Source organism: Cebus imitator, unplaced genomic scaffold (assembly GCF_001604975.1).
Source record: "Cebus imitator isolate Cc_AM_T3 unplaced genomic scaffold, Cebus_imitator-1.0 Scaffold58, whole genome shotgun sequence".
Taxonomy (NCBI): domain Eukaryota; kingdom Metazoa; phylum Chordata; class Mammalia; order Primates; family Cebidae; genus Cebus; species Cebus imitator.
This window is the reverse complement of record NW_016107373.1, coordinates 1,863,753-1,883,063: the sequence shown is the minus strand read 5'-3', so window position 1 is coordinate 1,883,063 and position 19,311 is coordinate 1,863,753. Positions and strand designations below refer to the sequence as shown.

Below are 19,311 nucleotides of genomic sequence, written 5' to 3'. Positions count from 1 at the left end.
GAGGACCCCTCCCATGCCCATCTCGCACCCAGCCCAGGAAAGCCAAGCCTTTGCCACGCAGAATAGCTTTATGAGGGCCTGGGGTCACAGGTGGGCGTCATAGTAATATTCAGCCATGTCAGGCCCATCCCGCTTGCGCTGCTGGGCCCGGGACAGGAGGGGTCGAGGCCCTCTCGGCCATGGGTGCTTGGGGCGGACGCCATAGTCTAAAGAGAGAAAAGAGGGCAAGGGTGGTCGCCGGCCCTGATGGGACTGAAGTCACCCTTGAACAGATGTGGTTTGGGATGACAAGCCCCTGAAGGCTGGGCCTGGGCACTCTTAGGGGGTCTCCACTGTCAGGGAGGGGCAGAGGAAGGGGATGAGAGAGATACTACCATCCACCAGGCCGGAAAATGGTTGCGAGAGTTCCAGGGGGGCAGAGAACGCCTCGGGAGCAGACTGCTGAGACCTGTGGGAGATGTTGGGGTGCTCGGCCCTGGCCCTGGAGGCCACTGGCACCTCCTTGTGAATGGGGAGTTGGCCCGGTGTGGGGGCACTTGGCAAGCCCTCCCACATCCAGGGTAATAGGGCCAGCCCCACTCCAGGGAGGGGAGGGCAGCACCTGTGCTGCCCAGCCCCCGGTGCCCCGCCCTTCTGCCCCAAGGGGCACCTCAGAGGATGGGAGCGAAGCAGTGCCGCCGCCAGGAGGAGGTGGAGGAGGAAGAGGCTGAGCCCAGCCCGGGGGTGCAAAGCCCCCACCATGGCGAGAACCATCTTCTACACAGGTCCTGGCTCCTGTTGTCCCTCTTCTGGCAGGACGGAACCTGCTGCCAGCTCCCAGGGCCACCTCACAAAGGGCCTTCATTCCAGGCCTGTGTCAGCACCGGCTCCGGGGCAGACCTGGGGACGTCCGCCCTGAGGCTTTTGTTCTTATTCATGCCGTTGGCTAATAGGTGCTAAACCGGATCTTGTTCTGATGTTGCTGTCCAGGGAATAAGGGCACACCCTGTGGAGTCAGATCTCAGCTCAGGTCCTGACCTTGCCTCTTGCTAGCCGCACGAGTCACTTCATCTGTGTGTGCCTAAACTCACTCATCTGGAAAGTAAAGTCCATAACACACCCGACCATCTGGCATACGGTAGGCCCTCCAAAGAGGGCAGGGGATCCTCACCACCCAGAGCCCCAGCCATTCCCACAGCCTCCCCACCCCACCCTACCCCTGTTGGCATCGCAGGAGCCCAGGGCAGGTCCTGGCAGCTGAGAAGCCCAGAGTGGGTCTATCAACCCTGCCCAGCTCAGGGTCTCCGTGTCCTGCTGTCTGTCCCTGCAGGGAGGGCCTCTCCCTCTCCACTCCCTGCAGCTTAAAGCAGCCTCAGGCAGGTTGGAGGGCTTCCAGGCATGGTGGCAGAGGTCTGGAGCTGCCCCTCGGGTGCAGGCTTCGGAAAGGCAGGGAGGGCTTGGTTCACTGGACTCTGCAGCCTGGACAGTGCCGAGTGACCAAGTGCAGCTCGACCCTGCGCTGGACACCCTCTCCTCGCAGGCCTGGGCTCAGCTGCAGGCACCACTGGAAGGCCTCTGGCTGGCTCCTGGTTCTCCGCTCAGCAGCCAGGCCCAGCCCACTTACACATGCAGTGCAAACCTCATTCACCAGAACCACCAAAAGCCTTCAAAACAAAACCCCTGGCCCCAGCCAGATCTGTTGTATCAGAACCCAGAGCTCTGAAGCTTTGCTAACCCAGTTGCCTGAGATGGCCAACTGCTGACGGGCCCAGCCACTCTCCTGTGACCGCTGAGGGATCTGGGGGGAAGCCCTTGTTTCCAACCCTGGCTCCTCCAGTGGCCTCATTCACGCTCCTGGTCCTAACTACCCTAGAGGCTGACAAGTTCTAGGGGTTCCTCAGCCCCGTCACCCTGTTACACCTGACTCAGTTCCCAGTGGTCAGTCACGTCCCTTTGTAAGTCCTGGAGACAACATGTCCCCCACAAGCCTGCCTCAGCATCCTGTGTCCACCAAGGCTTGCCCTGCCAGGAACCTGGAATTCTGTCTGCTCTGCCTGACCCCAAAGCCCCTTGTCCTTCCCGCTCTTCGACTCCTAGACACCACCCTCTTCCTCCACGCCAGTCCCCAAGACTAGCTGAGGTTACCCGTAATCTGTGCGGCCACTGCCATTGCCCCTCCCACTGCTACAGACCCCTACCTCTAATGTCACCGCCCCATCCTTCCACCTCTGCCCACCAAAGCATCCTCCGCAAGGCTGCTGGAGTATTTACAAACACAGGCCCCTCCCCACCTGCCAGACGAGGTCCGAGTTTCTCCACTGGGTATGTGATGCCATGTTCAGTGTGGCCCTGACCTTCCCCTCCAGCCTCCAGCCCCACCTCCCATGGCTCCACACAGCTGTAACCCTGGGCAGGCTGCCTATGGAAAAACCAAACAGTTCTACCGGTTTCAAGCCGAGTCAAGGCTTCGCTGGTGAAGCCTGATGAAACCCCTCACCTCTGGCAGGCAGTCAGCACTACCGGGCCACGCCCAAGCCACGCCCCATTCTGGGGACACCCCCTCCTACCACGCCCCCAGTGTGGCACCTGCATCCACAAGCCTGTCTCCCCTGTGAGTGAGTGGGAGGTGGCCGTCGGGGAACTGTGCTTCACTGCAGGTTTCTGACAGGCACATGGTGCAAGCCTGCTACGGGGCATGCACCCAGAAACGTCTGATACACTGAGCTGAAGTCCGGGGTAGCCAGGACAGCCCCTTCCCCTGCGTGTGGGCGAGGAACTGTGGGGTGCTCCTCAGAGGCCCCAGAGGAAAGCAGTATCTGGGAGTGTCTGAGGCATGGAGGACCTGGGTGCAGATGGAGCCCTCTCTATGGGTTTGGAACTCTGGCAGGAGTGGCTGGCTCTTCACAGGGCCAGTGGCTGAAAACAGGTTAAGGTCAGGGAGAGAAAGGCTAGCCCTCGGCCCACTCTGTCCAGGCCCTCCCACCATAGCAGCCTGCGCGGCTCCAGGTGGACCGGGGCTCTGAAGCCGGCAGGGTGAGTGGGGAACCGCAGCTCATGACCGGTGAACTGGCCTGGCTTTCTCCCTGAGCCTGTCCGGCTCCCACTCCCTCCCTAGTGTCGGCTGGTGCTGGACATTCTCCTCCCACGGGAGAAAAGCCTTTGACTCTCAACCGAGGATGAGGGCTTAAGGTGCTACTTTGTGTGGGAGCCGGGCTCACTGTTCACCAGGCTCTGTCGCAGGGAGGCTGGCAATGCCATGGCCTGGGGTGCCAGAGCCCTGCAGAGAAGGGGCATACGGGGGCCCTGGCCAGAAGACACGCTGGGCAGCGGTCAGCCCTTGCCCAGGTTCAGCCTTCCTGTCCCACCACGGTCAGCGAGAGCGCAGCCACGTTCACTCCTTTGGCTGCCAGAGCCAGCGGCTTCCCGTGCGCCATGAAGTGAAGTCACCGCTTTCTGTGGGAGAGGAGCCTGGATCCCACTCCTAGTGGAAGCTTCTTGGCCCAGCAGTGACAAGGTGTGGGCTGCAGTGGTGTCGTCACAGGAGGGCGCAGTCAAGGGGGTCTTGGGAGGAGTGTCGGTGGCAACCAAGGCTGTGTGCCAGGCCTGGCCAGTGGGCACGGAGAGGCCGCACGCACGCTGGGACGCTGCCAGAGTCAGTTTTATTAGGGAAGGGGGGGCCCCTGCCTCGCTCCTCCCTACACCCTGCTTCCGGGAGGTCTGTCAGCCCCAATTGTAGAAGTAGATTTTCTGCCAGGTGGGCAAGTAATCCATGAGCGGCCCTGCAGTGAGAGAGGGACACATCAGAGCGGGCCAGACTCCAATCTGCGCTGTGGCACCACATACAGCACCTCACACCTGCAGCCCAGGAGCCCCACTGGCCCCCCTGCCCCACCCCTAGGGAGGCAGCATCACAGGGGACTCTGGCCCCATTTATAGACGAGGACACTCAGGCCTAAAGAAGCTCATCCAGGGGAGGCACTGAGGGACCGGTCTGAGTCATGTCCAAGTCACGCGACTCAAGCCCAGTGGCCTGCTGAGAGGGGATCTCAGCAGCCTGGTGGGCCCTTTCTCTGCCATTGAAACCCCCCAGGTGAGATGGACCCTTATTGCTCCAGGAAACTTGTGACCAGAAAAAAGCTGGTAGCCGATGTGGTCTAACAGTCCCCCAACCACGGGACACCCTCCTTCCAGCCACCCTGGCTCCGCTGGTCACCCTGGCCTATGCCCAGGGGCAGTCCCACCCAGTCCTGACTTCCCGACCTCCTCTCCTGACTGTGCCAAGAATCGAACTGCAAGGAGAGAGAAGTCAGGGAGACGCGGCACGCATGTGACTCCCAACGCGACAGTCATCACGTCCCGGCCCCTGCTTACTTGTGACCAGGCCAAGGCCAGGGACGTGGTCGGCCAGCAGCTGGAGCAGGAAGAGAATCCTGGCCCTGGGGGAGGCAATAAATGGGGAGCATGCTGAGTAGGGGGATCCCTGCAAATCAGGAGGCCCAGAGGCCTTTGCTGACGACCATGCTGAACGCAGTGCATTCCAGAAGACAAGGGTGACTTTCTCGGGAGCCAGGGCAGAGCCCAGTACACAAGACGAGACCTCTGGGGCTGGCTCTGCCTCCACCCTCCACCAGCTCAGCTTTGGGGTGGCACTAACCCACAACACCTCCTCCCATTCCTCTTTCCCTCTTTTCCCTTCCACTGACATCCAACACCAAAGGCCTCTAGAGGGTCACATGTGGAGCAGTGCCCAGCCGGTACAGTGGAAGGTCGACAGAGGACAACCTCACCCTGCCCCCAGGAAGCCCCCAGTCTGGCAGAAGCGCTGGCCTGCAGAGAAACCTCACAAACCACCAATGAGAGTAGTCAGGGCCCCAGGAGGGAACACAGTGCTGAGGAGAGCACATTTTGGTTCAGGGGAAGAGGCAAGGCCCAAGGCCTTGATTTTGAATAGCTGAGGGTTTTCCACAGGGAAACTCGGGTGAGATGAGGAGGCTGATAACAACGCATAGCACTACGTGCTTACTACGCCCCACGCACTGCCGGACTGGATGCATTAGTCATTGAATCCCTGCAAAGTGGGAACTGTCACCATCCCCCTCTTACAGGTGAGGAAACGAGGCACAGGGGTATCAAATAACTTGCCCAAGGCCACACATCTGGAAGGCGGCCTGGCTCCTTGTGCAGCCTGGCTCTTTATGCTTCTGTCTGGGCAGTAAGAGGAAGGCTGGCTGGGTGTGGTAGCTCACGCCTGTAATCCCAGCACTTTAGGAGACCAAGCCAGGCCTTTGTTTCCCCAAATGACGGGGGCAGGGTCCAGAGAGGTACCAGGGCAGAGTCCAGATGGAGCAACCTTCCACTTTTCTCTTTTTTTTTTTTTTTTTGAGATGGAGTCTTGCTCTGTCACCCAGGCTAGAGTGCAATGGCGTGATCTTGGCTCACTGCAACCTCCGCCTCCTGGGTTCAAGTGATTCTCCTGCCCCAGCCTCCCAAGTAGCTGGGACTACAGACACCCGCCACCAGAGCCAGCTAATTTTTGTAATTTTAGTAGAGACAGGGTTTCACCATATTGTCCAGGCTGGTCTCAAACTCCTGACCTTGTGATCTGCCTGTCTCGGCCTCCCAAAGTGCTGGGATTATAGGCGTGAGCCACCACGCCCGGCCTCTCTTTTTTCTTTTAAAAAAAGATGGTGTCTCGCTCTGTCACCCAGACTGAAGTGCAGTGGCGTGATCTCAGCTCACTGCAACCTCTGCCTCCTTGGTTCAAGCAATTCTTCTGCCTCAGCCTCCTGAGTAGCTGGGACTACAGGCACCTGCCACCACGCTAATTTTTGTATTTTCAGTAGAGACTGAGTCTCACTATGTTGTCCAGGCTGGTCTCACACTCCTTGCCTCAAGCAATCCTCCCACATCAGCCTCCCAAAGTGCTGGGATTACAGGTGTGAGGCATCGCGCCTGGCTAAACTACGCCAGTTTTTGTTTTGTTTTGTTGAGACAGGGACTTACTCTGTCACCCAGGCACTCTGTCACACTCTGTGTGACGGAGTGATCATAACTCACTGCAGCCTCAACCTCCTGGACTGATCCTCATGCCTCAGCCTCCTGAGTAGCTGGAACTACTGGTGCACATCACCATGTCTTGCTAATTTATTACTTATTTTTATTTTTATTTTTTTGTAGAGATGGGCTGCCCAGGCTGGCCTCAAACTCCTGGCCTCAAGCAAACCTCCTGCCTTGGCCTCCCAAAGTGCTAGGATTATAGGTGTGAGCCACTGCTGCCCAGCCTATGCCAGCTTTCAAGCAGTTACTAGGTCCTAGACAAAGGGGGTCCCAGGAGCCTTGTCTGTCTCACAGTCCCAGCCGCTGCACAGGGTTCCATCAGACTGCAGTCTAACCTCACACAGACACAGTGGCAGGCCCGTAGAAAGAACTGGTCCCAAGCTGCCCCTTGCTCAACCCAGCAGGCCCCTCTGAGGCTGGGAGCTCTGGACCCTCACAGGCGACTGGAGGCTGAGCCAGGCAGGGAAGACCAGGGGAGACCACGTGGCTGGGATCTAGCTCTACCACTGGCTAACTGGGTAGCTTCGTTTAAGTTGCCCAACCTCCTTGAACCTCCAGTGCCTCCTCTGAGAAGTGAGGATAAGCCAAACTATTTGGCAGGAAGAAGAGGAAATGAACTAGAGGCCATGGGGCACCCACGCCAGCCGTCGTCCCTGTGGGCCGCCCTGCAATGCCCTCACCGGTCCTCAGTGCCTCTCCTGCCAACCGTGTTTAAGCTCATGCTCGTGTGGCCTGATGGCCCGGAGAGCTGGGCTGGCATCTGGTGACTGCCACCCAGACAGCACACAGTAGGTACTCAGTGAACCCTGGACAAGGCACTGGGGAGGGAAGGTGCCAACAGGGACCGGAGCACCAGTGCCCACTTGCCGGCCCTCTCCCTGGCTGAGGGTGGGCCTGGCCATTCTGGGAGGGGCTGGGTGCTTACTCAGAGAAGCGGTCATAGAACGGAGAGCGGAGCAGGTAGTACAGCAGCAGGATGGTCCGGCGCCGCAGCTCCCGCCGCTCCCTCCGGGTCAGGCCCTTCCTGTCACTCAGGAGGCTCAGGCTGGGGGGCAGGGAGGACACGGTCAGGGCCAGGGGCATGATCTGGGCCCACAGAAGGGGAGGAGCCACAGGCTGGGTATGCAGAGGGGCAGCAACAGGAGGGGCAAGGGCTGCTGCTGCCCCGCCTAGGTGACGCCAGGATTGTAGCAGAAAGCCCAGTGGAGAGTGGAGCCCCAGGCAGGCCCAGGCTCACCTGGTCACGTCCACAACACCAGCCAAGAGCCAAGGTTTCCATGACCTCTGACCCCATAGGCCCAGGCTGAGCACTGACGGCCAAGGCGTCAAGGATGTCTCCGGCACAGGGGCCCGGCTCGGCGCACTCCCCACCCAATCCCCAGCCCGCAGTGCCAGCCCTATCCTGCCCCGCGCTAAGGATACAGTGCAACAGCGGCCGGGCAATGTACAAGGACTCTGCGATGGTCTCCTGCAGCCCCAGGGGGGTGGGGGTCACACTCAGCTCCTCAGGGTGCTGCTGCTGCCATCCCTCCCGCTGCTGGGGGGCTCCCCAGTGCCTGGAGTGCAGGGACGGTGCTAGAACACAAGGGACGCAGATGAGCGAGCCAGGCCCAGGCTGGAGTAGGGAAAGGTGGCCGCTGACCGAAGCCAGTCCCACAGGCCCAGACAGACACAGCACCTAGGTGCCCAGGCCAGCCACATCCTCCACTTACTGTTCTGGAGGGTTCGTACCACCCGGTTTGACCGCTTCCCGATGTAGGAGTGCTCATGGCTGCCAGGGCTGTGGTCACCATCTAGCAGGGATAGACAGAAGGCCATACCGTCAGAGGGACATGCTTCCAGTGGACCCTGCAAGGAACACGCATGCAGTGAATGCTCAGGAGCTAAGGGGAGAATGGATCCCCTTGTATTGTGGCAGCAGCTGAGTGAAGGGAACTACACCCGGGCGGTAGCTCAGCACGAGGTCCGTCCACAGAGGGAAGCAGCCTGTGGCCCACCCTGGCCTGAGGAATGCTCAGCATAGCTATGGCTAGAGCCAGCCTCCCGGAACCCATGGACAGGCAAGGTAGGGAGGGCCCAGTCTGACCACATCTATGGGGAACACGACACCAGAGGGGCCGTCTTCTCTCAATCCTTTGCTTTCAAAACAATCATGATGAGAAGCAATGAACCACCCCTACTCAGTGTTCAGAGAGTGAGGCCCAGAGGCTGACGGGAGGGCCCCAAGCCCTGAAGGGACAGGTGTACCAGATGCCCTACCTCTAGAGGCTGTGGCTCTGGATACAGAACCAGGCCCAGAGGCGAGGTTGGCAGGATCTCATCTGTTCCCTCTTCCTGCAGACTACAAAAATGAACGACTCTGACCATCACAAGTCCTGAGTTTGTATTCTGATTTTGTCCCTAGCCACAGCTTTGTTCTGTCTGTTGAATACAGGCAATGAGAACACAGAGTTGATGGGGACAGGTGTGCTCCATAAACAGATACTACTGTATTCATGCTGATCGGATCTAAATCCTCACGCTAGTCCTATGGCCCATTCTGCTCCAGGGCTTGGAGAAGTAGCTCACCTGGGGGCTGTGCCTGGGTTTCTCTGTCCAGTGGAACGATGGGGGGTGAGGTCAGGAGGCCAGCCTTGAACCAAAGCAGCAGAAGCATCCGCAGTACAGCCCTGGGTCGGGGAGGATGTCAGGGCTGTGGGGAGGCAGCTACCGGCAGGTCAGGGTTGCTCTGCTGAGCACCATCTGCGTGGCTGGCCTGCGTCACCCCCACCCAGGTCACCCAGGTCATCCCTGCCACAGTCCCGACCTACTTGGCCAGCTGGATGAGGGCGATAACAAGCCAACGGCCCACTTCGCCCCACACCTTGGCAGCTCCCATCTCCATGAACACCTCCACGCACTCCAGCACGCTCAGCCATGTCAGCAGCTTCTGCTGGGACAGCGACTGCAAGAACCCCAGGCCAAGAAGTCAGGGGTTTCCCCCTAGTCCCAGGCCCTTCTCTAGTAGGGAGCTCCTCTGACAAGAGATGCGGATCTTCCCCTTTCCAAGCCTAAGGGTGTAGGCGTGAGTTCAAACACCAACTCCATTAACAGCATTAACAGGCTGGGGGATCTCAAACAGCTGACTGCCTCTCTGAAGCTCAGTCTCTTCACCTGAGGTGGGAATACTAACACTTTACAGCTCACCTAATGAGATGGTTTGAGGCTCAGACGGGCATAGGCGTGTCTCATGCTCCAGGAGACATGTGCTGCACACTAGTTGCTACTATTTCATTCCTGAGTCTCCGTGCTTCCCACCCTGTTCCTGGTAGAATTCTCACCACAGGCAACTTTTTCCGAAGCTCCTTCCGTAGGATCCCGTCATTGAGCAGCACAAGCAGGTTAGAGGCGGAGTACACTGAGGGGTAGAATGTGGCCTTGAGAGGCTGGCTCTGCAGCCTCCACACCTCTCACTTTCTCCCAAGAGCTACAGGGATCACCTGTCACCTGCTCTGCTCAGACACCCACAGACAATGTGGAAACCAACCTGTCTCTCCACCTACTTCTCAGCACTCTACTCTCCCCAACATGATCTCACAAGGGTGGTTGGACCAAGACAGGATGGGTCAATCTCAGTGACAAGCCAGCTGTTGCCCAGCTGAACAGTACTGGCCACCCAGCTGCTCACAACTACTCATCGTTCTCTGAACAGCCACAGATACCCAATCCCACTTCCTGGCCTTTTCTCTTTCAGCGGCCTGTCCCTGAGGGTCTATTCCACCACTACTTTTCTTTTTTTTGAGTTGGAGTTTCACTCTTGTTGCCCAGGCTGGAGTGCAATGGCACAATCTTGGCTCACTGCAACCTCCGCCTCCTGGGTTCAACCGATTCTCCTGCCTCAGCCTCTCGAGTAGCTGGTACTACAGGCACCTGCCACCATGCCTGGCTAATTTTTGTATTTTTAGTAGAAATGGGGTTTCACCATGTTGGTCAGGCAGGTCTCGAACTGTTGAACTCAGGTGATCCACCCGCCTTGGCCTCCCAAAGTGCTGGGATTACAGGCATGAACCACTGAAACTGGCCTCACCTCTGCTTTTCAAAACCCAGCTCATTCTTTCAGGACTGTAACAGCAGTCACTAGGGTAGTTACAATCTTGAGGTAGTTACAATCTGAGAGGTAGTTACAACACTCTTGAGGTGGTTACAATCTGAGAATCCTGGAATCTGGGAGATCTAGACTTGAATCTTGGTTCTGGGATCATCAGTGATTGTTCTCTAATCTCACTGAACTTCTATTCCCTTAAATGGACAGTAAGCACTTAATATGACTGTAGAGAGGACTAACCAGCAAAGGTGGGAAAGGCACTGAGCCCAGCGCTTAGCCAGTAGTGAATACTCAGATAAGGTCCCCAGACGTTTCTCGACTTAGGGACATGGAGGGCCCAGGACAGTGGACAACAGACCTTTGTACGATTCAGTCACAGCACAAGGTGTCTAACGGGCAGCCCAGGACCTCGAGCTGGGGTGTTCATTGGGCCCAGGCAGCCGATCCCCCATTCCCCACCCCCAGAGCCCTGCTCACCCAGCTCTGACAGCTCGTGCGAATCGGCGAATCGACCTGGAGAGGGTACAGGAGGAGGTGTGAGTGAGCATTTGCCTCACCTTTCGTCTTCAGCTCCCGGACGTCCCCTCCCTACGCCTCTCAAGCACAGCGATCACTAGCCTGACTCCGCAGGGAAGGGGGCCACTGGGGTCATAAGTCAGGGCCCAGGAGGAACGGATCAAAGGTCAGGGTGGCACCTGCCAGCAGGTAACTGAGGCCCCGCACTGCCGTCTCCAGCTGGGCCGTGGCGGCCGGGTGACGAGTCACGTACTCCTGGTACCGGAGGCCCAGGAGCCGCAGCTTCTCCATCCTGCCCTCGGCACCGACAGACCCACGGAAGGACTGCACGACTGGCTGCGGCGCCCTGCTTCCTGCGCCCTCCTTCCTTCTTCCGGTCTTAGGCCCGCCTCTCGGCTGCTTGACTTCCGCGGGCCAGAAGGCTGGTGACTTGAAGAGCCAGTGAACTACCCTTCACCCCATCTCTTGAACCACTTCCCACTCGGTTAGCGCTTAACAACTGAGGGCCCAAACCCGCCCCCCTACTCCCTCAAGTCATTGGTTAGCACGCTCTCCGCCCCTGATCCGCCGAGCGCCGTCGGGACGCAGCTCTTCCGTTGACCGGGTTGGCGGCCCTTGCGCCTGCGCAGTTAACGCTCTAGGAGAGCTGGGCGGCAGTCAGAGCAGTTCATTCTAGAATAGGGAGCTAGAGCCCCGAGTCTTTCCAATGGAACGCAGAGAGACTCGAACGGCAGGGCCGGATTTTAAAGGACTGGGAGATTGCGGGTTCTTGAAAAAAGGGTCTCGATCAGATTTGGGGAGGTGCGGGGCGTCTAAATACAGTCGGAGTGTGTCTCAGCAGGCGCGCGTTCGGTCAGTATCACCATCTCCGTTCCCCCAACAAAGGTAGTGCTGGAGAAATTGAGGCAGTAAGGAGTCCAGCTCTCCAGTGCCGTCTCGAACCCTCTAGACAGCACAGTTCCGGCTTCGGCCTTAGCTCCCTTAGGGACTGTGCTCCCCAAGGGCTCACGCCTACACTCCCACCTACGCGAAGAAAGCCCTGGCCCGGGCTTCTCTCGACTCCTTGGGCGGGAGTGTCCTTTCTCTGGGTCTCGGATTTCCTTATCTGTAAAATGGTTTGAGGGCAGACTTGATCCTTGAACTCAGAATCGATCTCAGATAGCTTTCCGGCCCTCGGACGCACCTCGCAGTCCTCAGCTTTGCCCCAGGGAAGGGGGCGACCCCTGGGGAAAACCCTTCCTAAATGGAGCCGCCTCCCTTGAAAGGGTGGCACCGGGAGAGCTGCAGCGAGTGGTGGAGGGTACGGGCCGGGGAAGCAGCCGCTGACTGGCTGTGGGAAAAGGGGCGTGGCGTGGGTGGAGCCGTGGGCCAGTGCTGGGGGCGGGGTGGGGGGGGGCGCCGGGCGGGGAAGCGGCCTAGCGGATTTATGGTATCCTGAGAATAGTAATACATTATTTTATCTAATCCTCTCCACCAGATATTTCCAGATGAAGAAAGCATCCGATTAAGAACCCCCAGCTAGGCCGGGCGCGGTGGCTCAAGCCTGTAATCCCAGCACTTTGGGAGGCCGAGGCGGGTGGATCACGAGGTCAAGAGATCGAGACCATCCTGGTCAACGTGGTGAAACCCCGTCTCTACTAAAAATACAAAACATTAGCTGGGCATGGTGGCGCGTGCCTGTAATCCCAGCTACTCAGGAGGTTGAGGCAGGAGAATTGCCTGAACCCAGGAGGCGGAGGTTACGGTGAGCCGAGATCGCGCCATTGCACTCCAGCCTGGGTAACAAGAGTGAAACTCCGTCTCAAAAAAAAAAAAAACCCCAGCTAGGCCGGGCGCAGTGGCTCACGCCTGTAGTCCAAGCACTTTGGAGTCCAAGGCGGGCGGATCACCTGAGGTTGGGAATTCAAGACCAGCCTGACCAACATGGTGAAACCCCGTCTTAAAAAAAGAAAAAAAAAAAAAATTAAAAAAAAAGAACGCCCAGCTAAAATTTGAGTGCTGATCTTTTCTGACCTCAGAGACTAGGCAGTTTCTTGTTATTTATTTATTCATTTTTTTAACTTTTATTTTTAGAGAACAGGTCTAAGCATCACAGCTTACCAGGAAACCACAACCTTCCTTCCACTCCCTCACCCCACCCTACACTACAGCTTAGTTTTCTTCTCTATCAGGTGGGAGACTAGAGCTGCCCGCTCACATCAAAGAATGAAGACCCAGGGAAAGGTGACCAGGGGCCTGAGGAGAGGCAGAGGTGTTGAAGAACAGAGGAGGGGGTCATGGGCATCATCGACATCATTTCTGGCCACCTCTGGGTGCCAGGCTCGCTTGCCCTCCTCCCAGGAACCCCGTCAGGTTGCTAAGAACTGTTCACAGATGGGAAATTAGAGGCCCAGTAAGGAGGGGGAAAGGATTTGTCCCACATGGCACAACAAGGCACTGGCCAAACGGGCCACCGTGCAGGTCTCTGGTGGCAGTGCCCTCTCTCCTATGGCCCACAGCCCACAAGAGCTGTGACATGTTGAGGCTCCTTGGTCATGAGGCAAGTTAGCAACTTGGATTAGGACCTGGGCTCAGGGTCCTTGAGGTGAGGCTCCTTCTCCCTTCCTCTGCTCCACTGTCTTGTTTGTTTTTCTTTATTATTATTTTTAATTTAATTTTATTTTTTTTATAAAGACGGGGTTTCACCATGTTGGTCAGGCTGGTCTTGAACTCCCGACCTCAGATGATCTGCCCGCCTTGGCCTCCAAAGTGCTTGGATTACAAGCGTGAGCCACCACGCCTGGCCTTTTTTTTTTTTTCTTATTTATTTATTTATTTATTCATTTTGTTTGTTTCTGAGATGGAGACGCACTGTGTCACCCACGCTGGAGTGCAGTGGTGCAATCTCAGCTCACTGCAACCTCTGCCTCCTGGGTTCAAGCAATTCTCCTGCCTCAGCCTCCTGAGTAGCTGGGATTACAGGTAAACACTACCATGCCCGACTAATTCCTGTATTTTTAGTAGAGACAAGGTTTCACCATGTTGGCCAGGCTGGTCTTGAACTTCTAACCTCAGGTGATCTACCTGCCTCCGCCTCCAAAAGTGCTGGGATTATAGGTGTGAGCCACCATGTCCTGCTGGGCCCTGCTGTGCCCCACTATCTTAGTGAACTTGTTCCCCAAACTTCCAGGTTGGCCACTCCTCCAGCCTTCCCTCTGCAGCTGTGGAGAGAATGAGGAGGGTGAGTGTGAGGTTCAGCACTCCTTGGGCTGGAGGTCCTGAATTTCTGAAGAGGAGAGCAAAGCATGGAAGGGAGAGGGGCAGACTTTCCAGGACAGAATACAAAGGGGCTGGGGCTGGAACCAGTTTCTTCTCCCTCCCTGCAGAACTGGGGCATGGGCCCAGCCAGGCTGGCAGCAGCAGGGCTGTCTGAATTTCCTCTCTAGATCCCAGTCCTGATTAGGCCCAGAGACAAAGAGTTGCCGTGTGTGCAGGAGGCTCCTAGGGGAGCCCCTCCCCTGCTCCCTGGCCCCCTGCCTGGACTTGGCCGTCTTGTTGGGCTGGAAGGACTTTTAAGGGGCAGGTTGAGCTGTAACCTCTCTCCAACAGTTTGCCCCAAGTGACAGGGGAAGAGAGGTAGACCAGTCCAGCAGGTACAGATGACAGTATCAGAGGCCGAGAGAGGAGGCCTCACTGGTCCAAAGTCACACAGTAAAGTCCTGGGCAGAGCAGAGTCAAAGCGGGTCTTAGGCCAAGAGGAACAGCACCGTTTATATGCCCGTACTTGTCTCCCTTTCTCCCTCACAGGACAGACAAGGTTCCAGTCCAGTGAGCAGCTTACATGCCCCCAGAACAGCCCCATGGGGTCTAGTGGGCATCTCAGCACTTCAGTTTCCCTGAGTGGTGAGGTTGACCCAGAAGAGGGGCGAGCATTATGAGTGACCACAGTGAGATCTGCAGACCCAGCTTCCTGCACTAACACCCCAGCCCCTTAATTGAAGACTCATCCTGGGCCAGCCCCCAACTGTGTGTGTGCTCTACCCAGTCCCACAAGGTGTTTGTTTGTCTTTTTTGTTTGTTTGTTTGTTTGTTTTGAGACAGAGTGTCACTCTGTCACCCAGGCTGGAGTGCAGTGGCGCAATCTTGGCTCACTGCAACCTCCATCTCCTGGGTTCAAGCGATTCTCCTGCCTCAGCCTCCTGAGTAGCTGGGATTACAGCTGTATGCCACCATGCCTGGCTAATTTTTGTATTTTTAGTAGAGACGGGGTTTCACCATGTTGGTCAGGCTAGTCTCAAACTCATGACCTCGTGACACACCCGCCTCGGCCTCCCAAAGTGCTGGGAGTACAGGCATGAGCCACCACGCCCGGACTTGTTTGTTTTTAGAGACTAGGTCTTACTCTGTCACCCAGGCTGGAGTGCAGTGGTGTGATTACGGCTCACAGCAGTCTTGACCTCCTGGGTTCAGGTAATCATTCTACCTCAGCCTCCCAAGTAGTAGGCGCATGCCACCACGCCCGGGGAATTTTTGTATTTTTTGTAGATACAGGGTTTTGCCATGTTGACCAGGCTAGTCTCAAATTCCTGGGCTCAAGCAATCCACCAGCCTTGGCCTCACAAAGTGCGGGGATTACAGGCATGAGCCACCATCCCTGGCCTGGTCCCACATGTTTAACCCCCACAAATGGTCTCTGTTGAGGGCCCTGGGGAGGGAATTACGTTCCCCCACTCCAGCTTCAGGCTAGAGATGAAGATCAGGGAGGCTGGAGGCTCACGCTCCAGACACCTCAGTGGCCCCTACATGGCCTTTCTCAATTCCCGGGTGTACAAGGAGCCGCTGTCAGTCTCCATAGCAACCATTATCCCTGCCCTCCAAAGACCCAAAGCCTGACCTTCCCCATCTCCCAAAGAAAGGCCTCCTGGCCTCACAGAGGAGGAGACTGCGGGGTGTCAGGCTGGGCTGCTTTCCACAGCTGCTTCTGAGTTTGCCTCACTTTTTACAGCCAGAAAGTTGGGCAAAGGACACAGCCTGAGCCCCCCTTTCCAGGTCATAGGAGGGCAGGTTCTCATTCCAATCCACATTCAACACGTATTGAGCACTTGGTATTTGCAGGCCCTGGTTGGGCACTGGGTACAGGACAGACAAGGTTCCAGTCCCGTGAGCAGCTTACGTTCCGGGAGGGAGACTGGCAATAAACAAGCAAACAACTTCAACTTTCCATGAGTGCTAGCCAGCCCTGGGAGGCTCTGCTGCCAGAAGGAACGTCAAGGGCAAGTCCTGGGCGGGAGACCCTTCCGGAGGAGGAGCAAGAAAGCCGCTTCTGCAGCGCGCAGCCTGGGGCAGGGGGATGAGTGCGGCTGCTGGAGACGGGAGGGGCCGGAGGGTGTTCCTGTCTAACAGGTCACTTAAACTCTCTAGGGGAGAATCAGCCTGCATCATAGGATTAATGGAGGGCCTGGCTTGCTGTTCGGGTTTAGCATCCAGAGCGCCCCCCACCCCTTCCCTGGCCTGCGCCGGGGAGAGGGAGGGAAGAAGAGCTCCAGGCCAGGGCACCTCGGCACAATCAGGACGATCTGGACAAGAGTGGGGATCCCCGGCCCTGCCCAGGCGGCCTAGGCCGCCCGCGTTTGGGGCCCCTCGCCAGCTCCCAGGCGGGAGGCGGCCTTCACAAGGGCGCTTTGTCCTGGCGGCGCCGGCAGGACCCGGCCAGGCCACCTGGACAGAGGGTGGGGGAGGAAGGCCGAGCTCCAGGTGCTCCGCAGCTCCGGGGCAGGTGTCGGCCGGCTCCGCCCCTATCTCCAGAGCAGGTGTCACCGACCCCCGCGGCCTGCATTCCGGCCCCCTCCTTCTCCCTCGGGTGGAGCTCCGGCCGTGCCTTTTATCCCGGGCCCCGGGACACGGGCCCCTCCCCGCGGGGAGAGAGGGGGGAGGCGCGGCTCTGGAGCGGGGGCAGGGCCGGGGCTCAGGGTAGGTAGCGGGGCCCGGGCCTTCGCGCGTGGCTGCTCCAGCTCCCCCAGCCCTCCCCTCCTCCTGGTGGGAAAATCAGCCCAGGAGGGGGTTTCGGGGACACTTCGCGGGCTGGAGAACCGTCGGATGCCGGCTCAGGGGGCGGGGACAGGACCCCGGGGGGGTCCTCTCCCCGCCCCTTCGAGCTCAGACCCGCCGAGGTGAAACCTGAGACCAGGTCGGGGGCGGGGCTGGCCCGCGCCTCTCCCCTGGTCCCCGCACCCTGGCCGGCGGCTGCGAGCGCAGGGCCCGGCCCGGGAGCCGCTGGAGCAGGTGAGGGAGGCGGCTCCGCGCGGGTCGGATGACCCTGCCGTCGGGCCCCGCCGCCCAGGGCTGAGCCTCCCCTCTCGCCCCTCGGTTCGCAGGGCCCGCAATGGAGGCCGCAGCCCCGGGTCGCGCCCAGCCCTGAGCGCCCCCGTCGGCGGCCATGCTTCCCCGAGGGCGCCCCCGGGCGCTGGGGGCCGCCGCTCTGTTGCTGCTGCTGCTTCTGCTCGGATTCCTCCTGTTCGGTGGGGACCTGGGGTGTGAGCGCCGCGAGCTGGGCGGTAGAGCTGGGGCCCCGGGATGCTCCCCCAGCCAGCTAATGCCACGTGTCTCCCCAGACTGGAGGCTGCGGGGAGCCGCCGCCCTCGACGGAGACCCTCTGGCCGGACCCAGGGACCGCAACCCCTCCGACTGCGGCCCGCAGCCGCCGCCGCCGCCCAAGTGCGAGGTAGGTACGCGCGGCCTCTGCGGCGGGAGTCCCGCGGGTGCTCCCCCCAGCCCAGCCTCTTGGAAAATCTTCGGGAATCACAGCACCTGGCGTCTGTCCGGCACTGGCCAGCCGGCTGGGGCACGACTCGGAAGTGCACCTCCTCTGCTCCGACCTCAGTTTCCCCATTTGAAATGAAGGGTTGGCTCCTGCTGCCCCTCCGCAAACTCTTCCTGGCTCTGCTGCGGGTGGGGCAGCTCAACCATGGGTCCTCGCCGCCTCGTGGAGGACGGGGGCCTGCTGCCGACCTGGGCTTCCTTCCCCAGCTCTTGCACGTGGCCATCGTGTGTGCGGGGCATAACTCCAGCCGACACGTCATCACCCTGGTGAAGTCCATGCTCTTCTACAGGTACAGTCTTGTGTCCGTGGAGGGTCAGGAGTGGGGAAGGAATAAAGTCCTGGATAGGCTGGCCTAAGAGCTTTAGCTTCCTCATCTGTGACACTGGGACAGTGTCCTCTTCCTCCCTTAAGGGCGGTTGTAAGAACATCCTGAGCTGGCGTGGAAAAGCTCTTTGCAGATGGCGCTTTTGCCTCTGCGCACCTCAGGATAGGGGCTGACCCAGGTTGCTCCTGCTGGGGCCTCTCAGGCTTCCTCTTTGCACACCCAAAAGGAAGAATCCACTGCACCTCCACTTGGTGACTGACGCTGTGGCCAGAAACATCCTGGAGACGCTCTTCCATACATGGATGGTGCCTGCTGTCCGTGTCAGCTTTTACGATGCCGATGAGCTCAAGGCAGGGGCCCGGCCCTTCTGCACCCATACCCAGCTGTGTCCTTTCTCCCAGGGCATGGTGGTGCTGGGGAAGAGAATCTTCAGTCCCATCAGCCTACCGAAGCGCAAACCCCTCTCTTTTTGGGGTCTACCCCCTCTCCTCTGTCGCTCCCAGTGTGTGTTCTGGTGCTTCTAGGCCTCTCTCTGCCATCTCACCCCCTGCCCTTCCCCCACACAGCCCCAGGTCTCCTGGATCCCCAACAAGCACTACTCCGGCCTCTATGGGCTAATGAAGCTGGTGCTGCCTGGCACCCTGCCCGCTGAGCTGGCCCGCGTCATTGTCCTGGACACAGACATCACCTTCGCCTCTGACATTGCTGAGCTCTGGGCACTCTTTGCTCACTTTTCTGGTGAGAGGCCTGGGAGCCTGCCTGGCCTGCCCAGGACCCCTGCATCCAGCCCTGAGCCCGGGTCCTGTGGCAACCTCAGACAGGTCCCTCATGCCCTCCCCTCCCAGACACGCAGGCGATCGGTCTCGTGGAGAACCAGAGTGACTGGTACCTGGGCAACCTCTGGAAGAACCACAGACCCTGGCCTGCCTTGGGCCGGGGATTTAACACAGGTGGGGACAGTGGTGAGGGGAGGCAGGCGGGGCGGTCTGCTGGTCCTTGGGCCCCTAGGGCAGAAGGGGCAAAGAATGCTAGGAATCCCCCCAGGAAGAACAGTGCTGTGGAAAGAACCCTGGATGAAGAGTCAGACAGCACTTCCAACAGTCCTGTGTGTGCTGGATGACTTTGGCCAGCTCTTGTGCTCCCTCTGAGCCTCAGTTTTCTCATCCACTAAATGGGGATAATTTTAACAGTCCTGGGATCACCAAGTATGAGAAGAAGCCCGTGGAGGTGCTCTGTAAGCTGGGCAGCATGCAGCACCTCCCCTTCACCCCCAAGAGAATTGACTGTTGACAGAAGTAGTCCATGAGCAAGCTGTGTACAGTGGCTCATGCCTGTAATCCCAGCACTTTGGGAGGCTAAGGTGGGAGAAGTGCTTGAGCCCAGGAGTTTGAGAACAGCCTGGGAAACACAGTAAGACCCCGTCTCTGCAAACATTAAAAAATTGGCCTGGCGCAGTGGCTCACGCCTGTAATCCCAGCACTTTGGGAGGCCGAGGAGGGCGGATCACTTAAGTTCAGGAGTTTGAGACCAGTCTGGCCAACATGGTGAACC

At 58.6% G+C, this 19,311-nt stretch overlaps 3 protein-coding genes across 14 annotated transcripts in view; 1 reads left to right on the top strand and 2 right to left on the bottom strand.

The window, feature by feature from the left end:
- Positions 1–54: 54 nt before the first annotated feature.
- On the bottom strand, positions 55–2,995 carry CUNH11orf94 (chromosome unknown C11orf94 homolog). The gene is made up of 2 exons (XM_037738861.1): positions 375–2,995; positions 55–206 (listed from the first exon to the last, which is right to left on the bottom strand). The coding sequence occupies exons 1-2, from the start codon at positions 751–753 to the stop codon at positions 85–87; spliced, it is 501 nt and encodes a 166-aa protein (XP_037594789.1). The 5' UTR covers positions 754–2,995; the 3' UTR covers positions 55–84.
- Positions 2,996–3,125: 130 nt separating this feature from the next.
- Positions 3,126–11,935, bottom strand: PEX16 (peroxisomal biogenesis factor 16). Of its 2 annotated transcripts, none has more exons than XM_017529369.2 (11): positions 10,816–11,935; positions 10,598–10,633; positions 9,357–9,433; positions 8,847–8,980; positions 8,605–8,705; positions 7,749–7,829; positions 7,459–7,611; positions 7,274–7,346; positions 6,962–7,081; positions 4,347–4,415; positions 3,126–3,615 (listed from the first exon to the last, which is right to left on the bottom strand). In XM_017529369.2, exons 1-11 carry the CDS (start codon positions 10,925–10,927, stop codon positions 3,531–3,533), a joined length of 1,041 nt encoding a protein of 346 aa, XP_017384858.1. In that variant the 5' UTR covers positions 10,928–11,935; the 3' UTR covers positions 3,126–3,530. The 2 variants fall into 2 exon arrangements, with proteins under 2 accessions (XP_017384858.1, XP_017384857.1); XM_017529368.2 differs by lacking the exon at positions 3,126–3,615 and adding an exon at positions 3,616–3,758 and having other exon boundaries at positions 4,351–4,415.
- Positions 11,936–16,797: 4,862 nt separating this feature from the next.
- LARGE2 (LARGE xylosyl- and glucuronyltransferase 2) overlaps positions 16,798–19,311 on the top strand; it is a 9,901-nt gene continuing 7,387 nt past the window's right edge. For 7 of the 11 annotated variants that reach the window (XM_017529339.2, XM_017529336.2, XM_017529332.2 and 4 more), the window contains exons 1-6: positions 16,798–16,897; positions 16,990–17,336; positions 17,642–17,724; positions 17,987–18,110; positions 18,327–18,498; positions 18,606–18,710. In XM_017529339.2, coding sequence (XP_017384828.1) covers positions 17,052–17,336; positions 17,642–17,724; positions 17,987–18,110; positions 18,327–18,498; positions 18,606–18,710 — 769 coding nt within the window. In that variant the 5' untranslated portion in view covers positions 16,798–16,897; positions 16,990–17,051. Of the gene's footprint in view, positions 16,898–16,989; positions 17,337–17,641; positions 17,725–17,986; positions 18,111–18,326; positions 18,499–18,605; positions 18,711–19,311 lie in introns of those variants that run through there. The other 4 variants (XM_017529333.2, XM_017529328.2, XM_017529331.2 and 1 more) reach the window with 3 other exon arrangements.

Excerpts from the sequence above, each read along its gene's own strand:
- CUNH11orf94 (XM_037738861.1), bottom strand. The coding sequence starts at position 753 with ATGGTTCTCGCCATGGTGGGGGCTTTGCACCCCCGGGCTGGGCTCAGC. Across the intron at positions 207-374 it reads ATTTTCCGGCCTGGTGGATG|ACTATGGCGTCCGCCCCAAG; the intron begins GTAGTATCTCTC and ends TTCTCTCTTTAG.
- PEX16 (XM_017529369.2), bottom strand. The coding sequence starts at position 10,927 with ATGGAGAAGCTGCGGCTCCTGGGCCTCCGGTACCAGGAGTACGTGACT. Across the intron at positions 8,706-8,846 it reads GCCCTCATCCAGCTGGCCAA|GGCTGTACTGCGGATGCTTC; the intron begins GTAGGTCGGGAC and ends TCCCCGACCCAG. Across the intron at positions 7,347-7,458 it reads TGCCCGGCCGCTGTTGCACT|TGCTCAGCCTGGGCCTATGG; the intron begins GTATCCTTAGCG and ends CTTGGCCGTCAG.